Here is an 18939-nt window from a genome sequence, read left to right as displayed (position 1 = left end):
CCGGTGACAGATGTCCATCACGGAGTTCCCAACCCCATTGCAGTGGATCGAGGTCATTGGAAAGCCAGGTCTGAACTTGAAGATATTCACGTAAAGAGTGATAGTAGCAGACATCTTCAGTAGGCAGCAGTATTTCTGGCTTCACTCGAGCTGTCGATTTAATTGTTTTGGAGATAAACTTGTATTAGCGAATGTCATTGAGAGTTTGACCAATTCAACCCCATATAGACACGCCATAACTTTATTACCAGATGTCTTGATTTGTTCTTGTGTTTTCCTTGCAGTAATGAAGATTGCGGCCTGTTCTCAGAAACACTCGTTCTTCCGCAAGAGTAGAATGGAATGCCGTTTCCCTAAACCAATTGGTTTGGATGTAGTGTCACATCCCAGTAGCGCATGAGAGAAGAGTATGTGTGAGCACAGTGTTTGTTTTATTGCCCTAATGTCGTAGACCATCACACTTTTGGAATTTTTCTTTGGTTCAGGACACAGAAAAACATCACTGAGTTTCATGTCGAACTAGGCGATTAACAGGACTAGAAGGTCAGCGTCTTCACCAATAACTGCTGTCGGACACACCTGCGATCTTTCAATATCTGTACTGACCTCATTGGTTTCACAATTTTGTTTCTCTTGAACGAAAATTGTATAACCAATTTATCGTTTATATCAACAAGAATTCTGCTCCCTATTTCATCAGCCATTTCAGGATTTGTTTCTATAAAATAATAGGGAGAATACCATTGGATCCATGTTGATAATAGGTAGAAAAACCAAAGATGATACAATATGATGTTCATTCTTGTGAACCAGTTGACTTACGCCCTGCCAGTCAGGTACACTTGACTTTAGAAGACGTGAAAATGTTCCACAGTATGTTTTTTTTTTTTTTTTTTTTTTTTTTTTTTTTTTTTTTTTTTTTTTTTTTTTTTTTAATTCAGCGATCCAAAATGTTATTTGTTGTTTCTGCAAGCTTCCTTCTTGTTTTGATGTCTAACCACAGTACCTGAATTGCGTATGTGAGTGACTCAAAATACAACACCCTGCATCATATAAAATCACGTAGTTCCCTTACTTTCAGACATAGGTAAACAGTTTTGGTATCGATGGAAAGGTAAAACTGGGATCTATTAATTTTATTTCGGGGTGTTTTCCAGTATCTCTGAGCATTTCATAGCTATTAGACATGAAAATGACAAATCAAGACAAACTCAACAACGTTTTCAGCCTAACACTAACCATATTTAAATAATTCTTCATACAATTATACCAATTGTACATTTCGGTGATTGTATTATTTATTAGCTTCGATTTGGGACAAGAACCAAGTCTCTAACTTGATTCATTGCGCAAATATTACAAGAAACGTTTATCAAAATGGTTTATGGAAATATCCTAGATGGCGGCTTTTCCGTAGTCAGATTTTGGTAGACTTTTAATATGTTATTCAGGACACTCAACAGGACCAGAAACAATAAAAATACCTTTTATTACAATTATTTCTAGGTTCAACCTCAATTTTACTAATCTATTGTTTACTAAATTCGATTCGAAAGTTTCTTTTAATTATCAATCTTAATACCACACGATGCGGACCAAACGTTTCATCGCCACACTTTAAAATTTTATGTAATTCGCTGCGGGACACCTCTACAATAACGTCGCATTATACTGTTAAAACACCAATGCGTATTTTTCAATATTTCCTATTAAAAATATTTAGAGCCAGAGTGGAAACGATGCTTGCCCGACCAAAACTTCGTCTGGTTACAGCCCCGTAGAGATACCTTTATTTTATTTATTTATTTATTTTTTTACTTCAGAAATATTTTTTATATATTATTTATGTACTCAACGTCCTAGCTGTACTAGAGTTCTGTTTCTCGTGAGATTAGAGAAATCAATCAATGTCGAATGTCGTTAGAGAAAAGATGTAAGAGCATTCGGACTCATTAGTTGGTGGTATTGCGACATCCAACCAGTGTCGTGAGGATAACTGAGGGCCCATTTGATACAAAGAAATAGCAAACTCCGGCCTAGAAAGGAAAGGAGCAAATGTGTTGACCACATATTATCACGAAAGCATGAGTGCTACAACCTGGTTGGTAGACCTTGACTTTCTGATGGCTGTTGCGCCAGTTATTTTTTTAAAACTTATTTATGTGCCCCAAACTATACTATATTTTTGTGCTGTTACGATTAATTATTATAATTGAAAAAAAAAAAAACTGTTTGTTAATGAAGCCCCTTTCAATGTTTTCCAAGGTAATGGGTAGCAACATTGATTGTCAGGCAACTACGTCAGCGAGCTTACATTCGAGACGAGCTGCGCGAGTGGTTGGATGATGTAATAGCCAAGGCTTCCACTTCGCTAGCTACGAGTTGCTCGGCCTGTTTGCCTGAAAAATGTAAGTGTGAGGTAGAAATATCAAATTGCGGAGCTTGATAAGAAATATGAGACGTCTGTAGTTGTTTTTATTTTAATAGAACTCCCATTCTGAGATTAATTAAGTGAATATTCTTGGCTATTAAAGACGAAAAGATAGCAAATGGATGAAAAAATTAGTAGCAAGCGTAAGTAGTTGGATTTTAGAGGGCCTGCATAACCTTAAACATTGTGTGTGTGATTCAAAGGTTTTAAAAGTGAGATTCGTTTAATGAATGTTTTCTCTATAAAACCTCTTTTGGATATTTGTTTTTCTAAAGTAATAGAGAAACCAATCATTAATAGTGATCACTTTTACTTGAGGGAACAAGACTCTTGCTTGGAGTTTTCATTTATTCTGTTAAAAGGAAGAGAAAAAGGGGAAGTTAGAGTGAAAGAAGTAATCTTATCTAAATTCTGCAATAACGCTTTCGATTGGGAACTTGAATGGGAATTTCATAGTAAATGAGTACTGTTAAAAATTCTTGTAAAAAAAAAAAAAAAAAAAAAAAAAAAAAAAAAAAAAAAAAAAAAAAAAAATTGGGTAATTGTTCTTTATCAAGACTTCGAGTATATTGGAGTATATACACTCTTTTCAATTTATATATATATACATATATTGTGCCTACTTTTTGAGAAAATATTTGGTTATTGTTATTTATATATTTCGTTGAAATAAACTGTTTATTGCCCGAAAAATTTTAGGGGATTTAGCATTTTAGAAAATAGTAGTTTAGATCCTTTCCCACGATTTTCGTTTATTCAATTTGTTTAAAAAGAAAAAAAAAACATATTAGCTTCAAGGTTTATACATTAATTGAATGTCTTTTTTTTTTAATAATTTGTGAAGAGTATCAGATTACTACCTTGCACGACGTGTGAAAGTAAACTTGTGTTTCGGTGGTATTAGTCAGGTGGTTCCTTTTTCAAAGAAACAAATCTAAAAGGATGAAGGAATTACGACTGGTCTACCGAGTTACAGGCTTGCGTGTCACACAGAATTATGCATGTTGTGGTTTTATGCAACAATGCATACACATGATAATCTACCAAAGAAAAAATTCCTTCCTGTTCTGCCTGATGATCCCCCAGCACTTTGTAGCATATTTTTGATCCTGTTATGCCTAATATTCAGAGAAAGGGATATTTATATTTCAGGAAAATTTATTAATAATTATTTTTCCGATAATTGGAGTTGCTTTCAAGGCCACTTGATTTTCATATTTCATATCACGCAACTTTAATTGCATTTTAAGCTGGGAGTAATAGAAATTTCACTTTTTCCATTGGTCAGAAACTCTGATTGGCTAGATTTTCACTTTTCGAAAAAGTAAACTAAAAGTGTTTTGTGATTGACTGAGAGCATGACCTCTTCTCTACTCAGTGTATTTGATTTGAAGTACGTTAGAATATACGAATAAATGTCGTTATTGAACCGCGAATAAGTGAGCAAAATTTAAAACTCCAATAGTTAAAACAAAAAAAGCTTATCGATTTGTTAGAAGTTAGAAGTTAGATCTACTTCCTCTTATGAAATAAGTACAATGTTCCTACTATGGAATGTTATGCAGCTATTTACTCAATCGATTTTGACAATTCTTTTACCATGAGAGTATGTTTTTCTTGATAGCAGAAGACCATATATTATAACGCTTGATAGAAACAACTTAACTGTTTTTATATACAGCATTTTAGTGTGCTTTGTTCTTTAGGTGGCTTGTTGTTTAGGTGGTTGAGTGTTTGAAGTGTTAACTCCAGCAAGTAAACACATTGTAATACAAAGGTGAGTTTTCTTGATAATATTACTGAAATGATTTTACATTCACTTTTCATTTACTTTTCTATATTTCGTGTCCTGAAAAGCCGAACAGCTTGCAAGGATTGTGGACAGAGATATCTAGGAGGAGCCAAACAGCCTTATGTAAATTAAATTATACTCACATAGTTTGTTTAGTTAATTATATTAATATATATATGGATGAAGTAACAATCACTAAGAAGACAAAAGGCAAGCCCTGTGCGGTGTACCCGGATTCAAGACGAAACATGTTAACCGAGAGAAAACTGAGGATGGACGAGAATCCAAGCTCTCTTTTGCTGAGTGAAGGAAGTTGAAGATGGTTGGCTAGCAATACAGAGTACTGTGCCAATAGAAGATAAAGTTACTGCATTTATGGATTACTTTGTGAACGAGTGGATGCAAAATGTGAATGTGCCGATTTATGTCTGGAACTACGAAGGCGAACAGCATCGAACAAATAATGCTACTAAAGGGTGGAACAACAAGTTCAAGAGCAGGGTTAAGTCGCACCCGAATTTCTTTGTGCTTTTAAAAACACTGAAACAGGAAGCTGGCACAGTGCTTTGCATCATGATAAGATTTTTCTTGGTTTAGAAGAAAGAAAAATTATATGTAAGACTTGACAACAGAATTGAAAAAATACTGCATAGATACAAAACAAGCTCGCCCAAAGATATTTGTTCAATGTCTGAGAAGTCTAGCCTACATTCAAAAATTGGGAATGAAAACGAGAAAGCAATGCAAACACGCAGTAATAAGGATGACAAAGGAATTAATTTCTCGGTAAAGAATAACAAACGATGACAAAAGACAGAGTTTCCTACACACTATCAAGGAGGAGGAATAATAATAATAATAATAATAATAATAATAATAATAATAATAATAATAATAATAATAATAATAATAAAGAAATGACAAGAGAAAGAATTTCCTGCTTGAGATTCTCACCACACCAGAAAAAGAAACAACAGGTTTGGTTCACATTTCTGACAATAGCAAGCCTGGTTCAAGTGTGAAGGGAAACTACTTTAAATGATACAAAAACAAGTTGAGTAGTAGGGCGCAAACATCCCGGCGAAAATATATAGTGGGCTCATTTTCCATTCTTTTTTGGGATAGAGCGAAAATTTCCTGGGGTGCAAAGTTCTCCCATCCTGGGTTCGATTTCCAGTGAAAGATCACAAAAATATTAATTTCACAACCACTTCTTACATTCATTAATCATCCGTCTCCTTTAGCCTACAGAATATAACCGTCGTACGGTTAAACTAAAAATTTCACTTCAGTTCAACACGTAGTGCCTTGAAAGAATTCATTCGGTATAGCAAGAAAACCAAATGAAGTATCTTATATCAGTGAATATGGAATGTGTGACACTTACGTTCCTGATCTATCATCTTTCGTTTCTAGAAGACCTCATGAATTTTGTACTATACTTCGTTAGTTGACCATGTTACCGCCCCTATTCTACATCCAACGGTACATTAATGGAATCTAGGTTCGAAATAAGCATTATGTTCTTTAACCTGACTTTGAACCGACAATTTTCTCGAGTTATGGTTTTTTTTTCGACCAATTTTTGGCGGATAGCTTTAAAATTATGCATTTGTTAGTATATATTTTCCATGTTGGTATATATTTTCGTCTGCCCTCGTGTGAAGCTTCATTTCCCACAGAGTTTTATTTTCCGAACACCCTTTATATAACGAATTCTGCAAAAAGAACAAATATTTAACCAAAATAAATCTATTCAGCCAAAATGGACACGATTAAGATTTTGAAGGAAAAATGAAAACTGTGCAATATAAAATCCAAGGAAATAATTGAGACGAACTCCATATAAAGCTAAATAGTTAAATTTTACTTTGGAAAGGTAAAATAATAAAGATCACTGAAACAAAACTACACTCCAGACGCAACAGCACTTAGGGGCCAGGAACTACTAACTGGCTTTCGGAACTCATGCCTTTGGGATGATGTGTGATCAGCACATCGGCTCCCTTCGCCGTTAATACTGGCTTTCTAGATTGGAGTTTGCTACGTTTTTCTATCAAGTAGCTTCGCAATTGTCCTCACGACGCTGTGTGGATGTCACAATGCCAACACCATCTGATGATCGCGATCGGTCATCAAACTTTCCTATGACCAAACCTAGCACTGGTTGACTTCACTGATGTCACAAAAAACGATATTCTATTAAGGCTAGGACGTTGACATTACAAATCTATACAATGTAAGAAAAAAAAACACTCAAAATAAATTATCAAAAACTCTGTTTCTCACATATAGTTGATATTGAACTCATTATTATTGCATTAAAACAAAGTTGAACAATATTACAAAGGAATGAATGAAAGGCAAAACAAAATACAAGAACTTGGAAGTGAAAACAGAAATAAGAAGACTAATTATTTACAATTCTTCTTCTTTTTCTTCTTCTTCTTCTTCTTCTTCTCTACTACTACTACTACTACTACTACTACTACTACTACTACTACTATTACTACTACTACTACTACTACTACTACTACTACTACTACTACTACTACTACTACTACTAATAATAATAATAATAATAATAATAATAATAATAATAATAGAAGAAGAAGAAGAAGAAGAAGAAGAAGAGTTACTGATTAAAGACATTGAAACGTAAAGTATTACGTAACTCAGTCACCAACACTCGAAAACTTAGAGACAACCTCCGGCCATCTAAGGACACTATATATTGAGCACTACACATGCTTAAGAGAATGTACGGAAGTCCCAGACAAAAGTTTCCCAGGATCTCTCACAGAGCAAGGAGCCCGACGAATACAAATTTGAAAGAAAGGAAAAAAAAACTGGTTGAAAATCCTTTGGCTTTACAATGTTCCAAACATATAATGACGTGTGATGAGAAATGAGTTTACTTATGATATTGAAATAACTTGAAACAATGAGCAAATTACGAAAAATCGGCAGAATCTGTTATGAAACAAGACGACTCGAAGTAAAGTTTCTGATCAGTGTTTGGTGGAATTTTGAGCAAATTATTCACATTAAAATAATATCAGATAGTCGAACCATTTTAACGAATGAGGAATATATACGTTTTTTGACAATAAATATTGCGCAAAGAGCTCTTCTGGAACATGAGAAGACTTGTCCTTATACTTTTAGGTCAAAAACTAGAAGATCTCGAAGATTTTAAAAAATATCTTGCCTGTGCGAGTGGTTTTCTCGGGGTTCTACCGTTTCCTGCTAATTTCTTCATTGCACTATTTTGTTCACTATCTCATCACCGCCCCCCTTAGCATAGGAGCACAATAGTGGTATACTAAACTACAAAAATAAATTAATAAATAGTGTTTTTTTTTATGTTTTTGTGCTGTCGAAATGAAAATGTGATTAAAGGCTTTAGTTATACCTTAATAATAATAATAATAATAATAATAATAATAATAATAATAATAATAATAATAATAATAATAATAATAATAATAATAATATAATCATTTAAATTGGCAGTAAGATTGATTACTTCATTATATTGTGTAGTACGAGTACCACGCAAGCTTCCATTTTTAGGAATCAGTGTATTATTCTTACTACCACATTGTTAACTCACCTTAGAGAGTTTATTGATTCACTACTTTTCAGTTTTCACATGGAAAAAATTCACATTACTTACATGTTTTTCAGGATCCTAAACCGAAAACAATCTAGTCTTGGTTTTTCTAAAACTAAGTTAAAGTATGCTTTTCAACGCATTGTTTTCTATTAAAAATCATAGTTTGTCTGCCTGAGTGGTGCGCCTCCTTATATTTCTTCTGGAGTTCTCCTGAATATATTCAGAAATCCTAGAGAATGCTGGAGAAAAACTGCAGTCACCTTATCTTCAGTGTACTATAGTTAAGTTACATCATTTCAGAAATTGGCAACCTTACAAATCTATATATTTTTGGCTTTAAGTACTAAAGATATTCCTTTCCTGCATGCCAGAAGAAAAAAGTATATGGAATAAACAGAAGTTCAAGAAACCATCCTCAAGAAATAAAATGCTCCTAAAATTTGACAGGAATAAAGACTGGAGTTTTTCAAACACCACGACGCACCACTCTGGTAAATAAATCTTGGTTTTTAATGTTATCTAGTTTCGTTGTATGATGTACGAAATATAAATACCTGAACATAAAAGAATGTCATACCTTTATCATGTGCTCTTGAACACAGGTACATTCACTGCTGCCTAAGATAGAAAGCAGCTCATCATCCGAAATAAAGTAAAATCTTGGAAAAGCATTCCTCTTCGCATCTAGATAGTCATTCAATGATTTCTGACACTTATCCAAGCCTGCATCCAGCTGCTGGAGCTCAGCCAAGCGACCCGGAACACTACAAACGTCTTTCACATTTGGTCGCCTCAAAGCATCATTCATTATCTGTAAGAATAATTTGTTCATATAACGATTTAAAATATTTTTTAAAAAATATGGTCATCTCAGTATATCATTCCACCCCTTTTTTCTTTACTTCTAGGTCAAATATTAAAAAAAAAAAAAAAACTTGAAACACATATTTAATTATTTTAAGTAAAAACTCTAAAATACCAAATTTCATACCTTTAACCATATGGGACTCCGAAATAAGAATATCCTATTATATTAATAGAAACTTCCATTCAATATTCTTTTTCACGACGTTATTTCCAATTCGGGTCAATCCATCTGAAGTGGTCCGAAGATGGTAAAAGTGGTTGCTCAACCATCTTCAAAAATCATAGAAATTGGAGTGTGATGAACCTTGTATATGAGAAGGTCAATAACATCATTGACGTTGTCGTATGTATAAGTGTTCCTGAATGGCGGCCATCTTTGTTGTAGGTGGAGTTCCATAATATGCACTTGCAAGCATGTACGAAAACTACAGTTGCTCAGCACGTACGAATCATACGAACACGACCCCCCGTTTGCAGGAGAGGCTGAGGTACACGGAGAATACGTGGGTCATTGCAAAAGTCATGGCAACTATTTTTTTTTTTTTCTCAAAATTGGTAACGAATAATAAAAAAAAAAATCTGAAATGTGCAAATGGAAGGTTAGTTTATATGTAAACATTACACGTAGGGAGATGGATGAACATACACACCACCATAAAGATATAGCACGAGAAAAGAGACGATAAAAAAATTGTCGTTTCAAACGTGTTTTACTGTCAATTGCAACAGTACACAATAGTACAAGGTAGGAACACGCACTTGTGACATCTTAGAGTCTCTGCCATCTTGTGGATTCTTGGGGAGACTCCTGATGCCACGGAATGCACGCAGTTTGTAATGTACTACTGTATACAGTTACAATTGACAAAAACACTTTTGGAACGACAAAATTTTTTCGTCCTTTTTTCTCGGCTATATCTTTATGGTAGTGTATGTGTTCATCCATCTCCCTGCATATAATGTTTGTATATGAACTAACCTTCCATTTGCATATTTCAGAAATTTTTAACTCTGTACCATTTTTGAGAAAAAATAGTTGCCATGACTTTTGCAATGACCCTCGTATATACTCTTGCTTCTAAATAAGTATGCAGTGTTGCAAACTACTACATGAAATCACTAGAAAAAGTACAGAAAATTACACTTTTAAAGGGACTGAATTTTGAAATGGCATAAAGTGGGGGGTTCCTAAGTTTTGTGTTGAATACTATTGCATGTAAGGAGTCTGCAGAAATATCCATAGCTATGATACTTCTAGTGCCGTAGATTTATGGTGGTCTGAAAGTTGGAGTTTGTAATTTTGATGGCATTTTTGGGGCGTAATATCTCAGGAGGGCAAAATGTTGAAAGTTGTTGCTTAGGTCACAAAGTAATACTGTATGTGAATAAACTATTACAAAAAATCAAGACTGATATTACATGGAGAAAATGTGAGGACATGGTAAAAACGCAAAGAAAGCACGTGCGTGACGATGGTCGTACTCCGGAAAAATTTAAATGTTTGGATGTTTCATGCTAGATCTGAAAGACTACGTATGGTTCAGGAATTACGGCCGTTTTCGTTTTTGTTCAGTTGTGTAAAAGCTTGCGTGTCGCGTTTTTTCCATATTTCAACCGCCATGGTCATTACCATGTCTATATGGAAAAGGGAGTTATTTCCCCTTGCGCCCATGACACCTATCATAGAACTGGACCGCGGTATTAAGACACTCAATGTATCAGAAAATTTCATTGAAATCCAATCCATGTTACAAAAGTTAGAAGGTTGCTATGTATAGCACAGATAGAATAGAATACAGATACAATACTAATAGAAGTTCAGAATACTAATCTCTAAAACAAATACTTATTTGAGTGTTGAACAGCGAAGATAGAGACATTTTATACGAACAGTGCTGTTAAGGGAAAAAAATCGAAAGGAATTCATGCTAAATCAGCTTTAATAGTGTTATTGGGACACACTGAATACGAACTTTACATGCTTATCGCAGGTGTTTATATACTGTAATATGTTGTGAGGAATGTCATATATTACTTTAGAAAAAAAAAAAAAAGGAAAAAAAGGAAATTACTGCTAGCGCCCCGAAAGTTAAGCGGAGACTTAGATAACTATGAACGCTTCGTGGGTGGTGACAGGTGGCTGGGAAGCCATTAGTATTCTGAAGGGGAGACAGGTAACAACATACCTAAATAGAAATCAAAATAGATGCATTTATAAAACTACTTGTTTAAGTGGCCTCCGATAAGACAGTTATTATCTTTAGTGAGTTTCTGAACGTTATAAAGAATATCTAAGTGTTTTAAATGGTTGGCAAGCTATAAATTGTGTAGTGGTGGTTTATATTGAAAAAGTTTATAGCCACTTAAGAAGTTATGTGTGGATATAAGGATTTGTCTATTTAACACGTCTGTAACGTATTTTCTGGAAAATTTTCGAAGTCACATGTGGTGCCAATTCCAGTTATGGTATGCTAAAATGAACTACTGGTAAGCTGTACATATACATTATATTTTCTTTAATTTAATTCTGAGAAAAGAAAATGAACATTCAGAAGTTAAATCGGGAATGGTAGAACGCGAATGTTGTCTAATAGATCTAAAATGAATGGTACTTTTCGAGAACTTGTTTTACTTTCAGTGCTATTGTGAAAGACTGTAATGTTTGGACTTTCTGCGCTAAAGAGATCATTAAAATATTATATCTTAATTAATAAAAATGGAATTTTATTTATATATATGATTGACAGAACTCTACGATGGTTTTTTTAGTCGATTATCGAATTTGGTCGTCTCTCTAGTGTACAACGCTCTTAAGTATAAAACTTTTTACCCGGCACCTTCGGCGTGTTTCATTTTAAATCTTACGCGTCGTCACAAAGTTTAGAATACTAATCTCTAAAACAAATACTTATTTGAGTATTGAACAGCGAAGAAAGAGACATTTTATACGAACAGTGCTGTTAAGAAAAAAAAATCGAAAGGATTTCATGCTAAATCAGCTTTAATAGTGTTATTGGGACACACTGAATACGAACTTTACATGCTTATCGCAGGTGTTTATATCGCTGTGACCTTGCTGTTGGGAGCGGAAAAGCTTGTGCATTTGAGGGAATACGTCAGTGTGTAAATTGTGTGTTATATTGTGGTGATGGCTTCGTCAGAATATTCTATGGGACGCAGACCTATTGAGTCATTTTCCAAATGGAGATGAAGGAAGTTTAAATCAGTTCCCTGATGCTACGGATGACAGTTCCACAACAAGCAGTTATGTAAGTCAAGTACATAGACTCGGATCAGAGGTAGGTAATCCTTTTGTTACGCCTGGTAGTGCAGAGAACTTGGAAGAACATAGGAGGTTGTTATCAACGGAGCTGACAGACGAACTAGTTATTCTCTGTCCCACCCTAGGAAGATTATAAAACGGAAATGACGTTCAACTAGCGCGATGTTGCCACTTATTATGAGTAGGAGGAAGCCGATTTGAGAAAATAAAAAACAACACAAACCAAACTGCGCAGCGGTAAGCGACTCAATAATAATAATAATAATAATAATAATAATAATAATAATAATAATAATTATTATTATTATTATTATTATTATTATTATATAAGAGGAATTGTAATTACTTACCTCACGTAATATATTCCTGGAGGCAAGAAGCACCCAAATCTTTACTCCACACAAGTTCAGTGGGAGGGAATTCGCAATGATAAGGAGGAGACGAACTTAATGCCTTCTATTCTGTAGGAGACTTCTGTGTTAGAAGCAACTTCATTTAACATTTGTATTACTTCAAATTTGTTGCAGCTTGAATCACATTCAACACTTTTCTTTTTAACCACTCTACAATTTCTTTTTTGGAACATGATTTCGTAAGGATTTTTTCGTCTTTTATTGAGTATGTGCGGTCATTATCTATAACAATCACGGAATTTGGTGGTACATTCGGAAAGAGTATTTCTTGGAAATATTCATATTCTGCTGCTCAAATTCTTTGTGATAATCAGCTGTTTTTGTGCCGCGAAAAACGAGGTCAGCTCCAGGAATTTACCCACTCTCAGTCACACTATTACTCCCCCCCTTTTTTTTTCAGAGATGCCTTGACGCCTAAGGACAAACCCTCTCTCCAGCTTCACTGCCTGGTTTCGAAAATATGAATAAACGTTTAATAACATGATTTTTTCACCAGTAGAAAGAGGTTTCCCTTCTTTCTTTGCTTCTTATAACAATGTGGGAATTTTTAGCCACTGTCTCCAAAAATACCACTATAGCAGTTAAACACAAAATTAACTACTAACAGCACTAATAATAACACAGATAACACGGAATAACTATAACAAGAAAATAACAAAATAAAACAAAACAGAAGAAATCTGCACAACAAAATTCACTGAACTATCACAGAACACAATGAATCAAAACTGTCATCCCGCTTCCGCCGACGTGGCAACAACTGAGCTCATGTTGCCAAACTTACCTTATCGTAAGAAGTTTAACTGATAAAGAATGAGTTTGCATACCTCTATTATTATTCTAACAGTCAGTCTTACTTTCTTCGTGTATCTACTGCAAAAGTAGCTCCATTTTAAAAAAGTTTTTCGATACACTAATATTTGAGTGAGAGTAAATCTGACAATCTTACTTGTGTCATGCTTCTGCTGTTGTTGTCGGCTACAGTTAGGGTTGCAAGCACTTATATTAATATGCTAGATGAACTTACCAGCTACGCTGGACACACGAACAATTATAAACTGCCGCGCAAGTCAACTCTGAAGTTTAATTTGTTTTTACCACAATCTTCAAAAACATTTTAAATTCTGTCACTAATCGAATTCAACAAAACTGTTTTTGGTCTTAAACCGGCTCGTTTTTCTACTAAAAAAACGGTTCGGTTTTCTATTAAAATCGGCATCAGTTACAAACGCAACAGTTTTTAAATTCGAAAGAATTTTCTCTGAAAATCGGAATTTTCATAATCTTCCCAGTTTTTGAAAAAATCTGTCGGTTCTTTTAAAAACCGTTATTTCTTTACGCACCAGTAGTATGGAATACCACACAGGATAGTGGGTGGTCCGGAACCCTCCCCCGCAAAAGTTGTTTTAGGCTTCATTTTTTACAAATTTATATTCCCCCACCGCTTCAATGACTTGTTCAAGCGAATTTAGTTGTGCTTAAATACTTTCAATAGAGAAAGGGCAAGCGCATTTAAACAGGTTCTACATCGTAAATAACAATAAAATACATAAAAAATACAGAGCACTGAAAATAAGAATAGCATAGGCTATTAACTTTGACAGTTTTAAAATTGGCTAGCTATAACTTTGACAAAAATAATAATGCAGGAATAATAAAAAAAAAAAAAACTTTTAGGGGTGTATAGCCCCGGATCGTCCTCCCTGGCCACACTACTGCTACAAAAGTTAACATAGTTTAAATTTTTGTTACCTTTCGTAAACCTTTCGTGATGAGGAGGGAATCTCATAATTTGTGGATGAAATTAAGAAAACTCAGGGCATAAATAAATTTACAAAACAATCCGAATAAATTTTGAGATAAGACGAGAACTAATCCTTCGATAATTGACACGAGAAGTAAGTCTTCCATGATCGAGACGAGACGAGAAAACCTAATTTCTCGTCTCGTGAGCAACACTATTTGCACAAATTGGAGATTGTCACTATTCATCTAGCGACCACGAAAACTATGAGTTCTACACTAATCTTAATGAGTTTGGACATTTTAATTTTCATCCCCACCATGTGGATGGGGCTAAGCTTAGACTTGAACAGCTTCGGGAGAGTTACTATTTATCTCAGTGACCCCTAAACTATGAATTCGACACTATATCAATCGTTTCCGATTATTTTTACATATCAACCCACTACCAACTCGTAATATACTAAAAGCGCGACCTCCCACTAAAAAGGGAGTCAATACGTACGCCAGGAACTTTTTCTTACAGGGATGTTCAAAACAAAAGGGGGTGTATTCACAAAGCAATATATTCTGTAACTCAACTATTAGTGATAACTGGTTTAATGGTCTCTTCCCTTTCAATCTTCATTTTTCCTTAAAAAAAAAAAAAAAAAAAAAAAAAAAAAAAAAAAAAAAAAAAGCTTAATTATTTCTCGGAAGGAACTGCGGCGCCCAAAAGAGAAGGATTAAGCATGTCTATTTTGTTGATTGTCTTGATCGAAACTCCGAAACAATGAAATCATGTGCTTTACAAAACCAGACATGAGCATGTGTTTACTTCATATTTTGAAAGGAAAGAAATTAGCAAACCTTTTTTTTTTAATTGATGCAATAAACATACAACACTGATTGATGGAATTGGATTTGAAGAAAGAATTGGATTCCTTTTCTATCCAGGGGGTGTGTAAAAAAAATTGAATGTTATAAGGGTTTAGAATCTGAAGGGAATTCTCAAAAACGCTAAAATTCCTGGACTGTCTGCTTATTTTTAAAAAATGTCAAATTTCAGCTTTCTAAGTTGAGCGGCTAGTGAGATACTTTTTTTTTTTTTTTTTGCAAAAATTCGGACTCCTCCCCACTCCTCCTTGGTATGCTATTATAATTAATGTGATATGATAACATCTTAATTGGGATTGGGGTCTAATATAAACCGAAAATCTTTTCATTCTGCTTTGCCGTTTGGCCATACATAAAATTGGATTAAACACGCTATTAAGTTATTTTAAGTAAAGATATAAATAACTACATAAAGTGACTTGTGTTGTTCACTTCCCACTTGTTCTACGAATAGAGGCAACCGTAAGGTCTGTAACCTTGTTGTATGAGACTATATGCACATGTATAAAGGGACAATAGTCTTTCATCCTTTCTGACAGAAAAGTGCACTTTTTGCTACTGGCTACACTGGTTTGACGCGTTTGACGTATTTCCGTTTTATATTCTTCCTAGGGTGAAACAAAGATTAGTGGTTGTGAAAGGTCAATTAACCGTGAAACAGACATGAACAGCTTTCATAGTAATGGACGTAGGAATCAGCTGTTCAGTTCTTTGCATCTAGTTGATCAATCGGCAGAAGTAGTCGATGAAAATAATTTTTTGTCAAGCAATAAAGAAATGCAATGTAATAGTGGAAGTAGGAACCCTTTAGTTAATATGCAGTCAACGCATAATGATTCAAATTTATTACATGCTTTTCAGCCATTCAGGACTAATTTAGATAAACTCACCGTAAACGTAGTTAAAAATACATTTTGTAGTCTAAGTAATGAAATTAATGTATGCGATGGAAATGACGATATGTCACTGTTCCAATTTTTATTAGATGTTGATTCTTTAAATAAGGGAAATATTATTCCGTATGAATCCGTTGTTATGTTGACATTGAGCAAATGTAAAGATATTTTACGTAATAAAATACTAAACTATATGAGACCTTATGATAAATGGATTATGTTAGCTCATGTCATATTTTCTAATTTGAGTTCTTCAATAGGAAGAAGGGTTGTAAATCAGAAATTTGTTAACGCTATGCAATCACGGGGGCAGGAACCCGTGGAATTTGTAGAAATTGTTAAAAATGGTTACCAAATTCTACATGGTAGTTTAGATCACGTTAAAGATACTGTGTTGGGTGGTCTCGATCCACGACTTGTAAGAGAAATATTAGGGGTTCGTGTCCCGAATTCGTTAGAGGCTCTTGAGAGTGACTTGCACTCTTATGTCATTTATTTAAAGAATATAAATACGTATGATATGATAAATAAATTTTCTGAGTCTGAGGATAAAGTAAAGATGGCAGTTTTAAAAAAAGCATATTGCTTGCTATGAGTGTGGAGGTCCACATTGTGCTAGTAGGTGTAATTTAAAACGTACATTGAACCTCTCGAGAAGAATGAACAGTTTGCAACTAGATCATAAGGGGAATGAAAATGTAGGAGGAGAAGTTTAAAACAAGAAAATTACAAAAAAAAAAAAAGAAAGAATAGATGGAAAAGTTAGTTAAGGAAAAATGTGTATAAATAATATGGAATATAAGAGGAGTAACTGCAGTAAACAAGTTATCGGAGAAATAAAGTGTTGCTACCTATGTTAGTGCTTTTATTTTAGGAAAAAGAATACTAGGTTGCATAGATTCTTGCTCTACCATTAGTGTTATTGACGCTAATTCTTTTAAGCAATGGAATGATAAACTTACAAATAGGTTCAACATTAATCATGATTCGTTTACAGGTAGAGGTGTTGACAATAAAGCAGTCACATTTAACAAATCAGTTACATTACCTGTAACATTACTGAATAGGGTGTATAAAGTTAAATTTTTCTTAGCTGATGAATTGAAACCTACATTTATTTTGGGTATTCACGATTTAAAAAAATACGAGTGTTTCAATTAATCACGTTTCAATTTAAAATATGAGAACAAGATCCTGAGACGAATATTCGGACCCAAGAGAAACGGGAATGGGGAATGGCGGAAACTTCATAACGAGGAACTACATAATTTATACGGTTTACCCAACATTGTTAGGGTCGTCAAGTCTAGGAGGCTTAAGTGGGCGGGTCATGTAGCTAGAATGGAAGAAAGTAGAAACGCTTTCAAAGTCTTGACTGGAAGACCAATCGGAGAACGACCATTAAGAAGACCTAGGCGCAGATGGGAGGACAATATTAAGATGGATCTCGCAGAGATTGGAATACAAAGAAGAAACTGGATGCAGTTAGCTAAGGATAGAAGTCAGTGGAGAGCTTTTGTGAACGCGGCATTGAACCTCCGGGTTCCATAGGCCATAGAGTTAGTTAGAGAGTTTCAATTAATCTTGGAACAAATAAACTTGTGTTAGGCTTAGAGAATAACAAGACGATTCCATTGTATTATACAGTCAACAAGAATTATAAGCCTAAAGCGGAGATTGATAAGTCGGGTGACTTGACTATAAATGATTGCCTTTATAATATATTATTCATTCCATCGGGTGATAGAAATTACGGCAGTCAGAATAAGGGTTATCAAAAGAAGTTGGCAAATAAATTCAGAAAAGAAAAACATATTAAAAATGGGTTTTTCAGTAAGCACCTAGCTTGTAGAAATGAGGAGACATGCGAACCATTTCTTCCTTTTTAATGAGTAATAGTCATGTTGACATTAAAGGTCAATGGAAAGGGAAAAATAGTATTCACCCTAAAAATGATATAGAGGACCCCTCCAAAAGTAAACAAATGTTAGTTGATCCCAAAGTATTAGAATTAGATCACAACTTACAAATGTATGTTGATCAATTGGTGAATCAATATAGTAATATATTTGCAGAGCATGTGGGGGAAGTCCCAGATTATTGTCATCAAATAATATTAAAAGATGACGAACCGATTCGGGAAAAAGCTTACCCTCTTAGTCGGGTAGCTCAAAAACAAATGGATAAAATTTTAGACTCATTGTTAGAGCAAAATATTATACGGGAAAGTAATAGTCCGTATGCGTCGCCTTGTTTCCTAGTGGGAAATAAGGATGGAAGTAAACGTTTAATCGTAAATTACCAAAAAAATTAATCAAAAAATGATATTAAATTCTCAGTATACCATTCGAGTCGAAGATATAATGAGTGAATTATTAAATAGTAAGATATTTTCAAAATTAGATATTCATCATGCTTACCATGTAATTAGGTTACATGAAGATTCTGTGAAATATACAGCATTCCTTACACATAGAGGGCTCTTTGAGTACCGATATGTCCCTTTCGGGATTGCTAGTGGTTCTTTTGCATTGAGTAAGTTAATAACTAATTTATTATACCATCTTAAAGATAGGGGAGTAACATGGTATGCAGACGATCTGTTAATACATACAGCAGATATTGAGAGTCATAAACAATTATTGAATGAAGTCTTTAGTATTTTTGAGAAAAATAACATAACATTGTCTTTTAATAAATGTTCCCTGTTTCAACATAAAGAACATACTTAGGACATATTATAGAAGACGGCCATATGTATATGGACCCTTCTAGAATTGAGGTCATTAAAAAATTACCCTCTCCTAAGTATAGGAAAGCATTGATTAGTATGTGTTCATTTTTACAATTCTTTTCGAAGTTTATACCTAATTTTCAGGACCTTATGGATCCATTAACTAGGTTAAGGAGTCCAAAAGTTCATTTCAAATGGGGAGAAGAAGAACAAGTTGCCTTAGATAAAATTAAAGAAAAGTTTGAAAGTCATGTGATGTTAAAACTGCCTGATCTAAATAAGAAA

At 34.1% G+C, this 18939-nt stretch overlaps 1 protein-coding gene across 5 annotated transcripts in view; it reads right to left on the bottom strand.

Annotated features, from left to right (window-relative positions):
- Dhc98D (Dynein heavy chain at 89D) overlaps nt 1–18939 on the bottom strand; it is a 608487-nt gene that overhangs the window by 367760 nt on the left and 221788 nt on the right. For all 5 annotated transcript variants that reach the window (XM_081742517.1, XM_081742516.1, XM_081742518.1 and 2 more), the window contains exon 30: nt 8420–8653. In XM_081742517.1, the coding sequence (XP_081598643.1) occupies nt 8420–8653 (234 nt within the window). The remainder of the gene's footprint in view (nt 1–8419; nt 8654–18939) is intronic.

Source organism: Thermobia domestica, chromosome 16 (genome assembly GCF_964235325.1).
Source record: "Thermobia domestica chromosome 16, izTheDome1.hap1.1, whole genome shotgun sequence".
NCBI classification, from domain to species: Eukaryota; Metazoa; Arthropoda; class Insecta; order Zygentoma; family Lepismatidae; genus Thermobia; species Thermobia domestica.
Note: the sequence above shows the minus strand (reverse complement) of the source record. Positions and strands in the feature narration are given on the sequence as shown.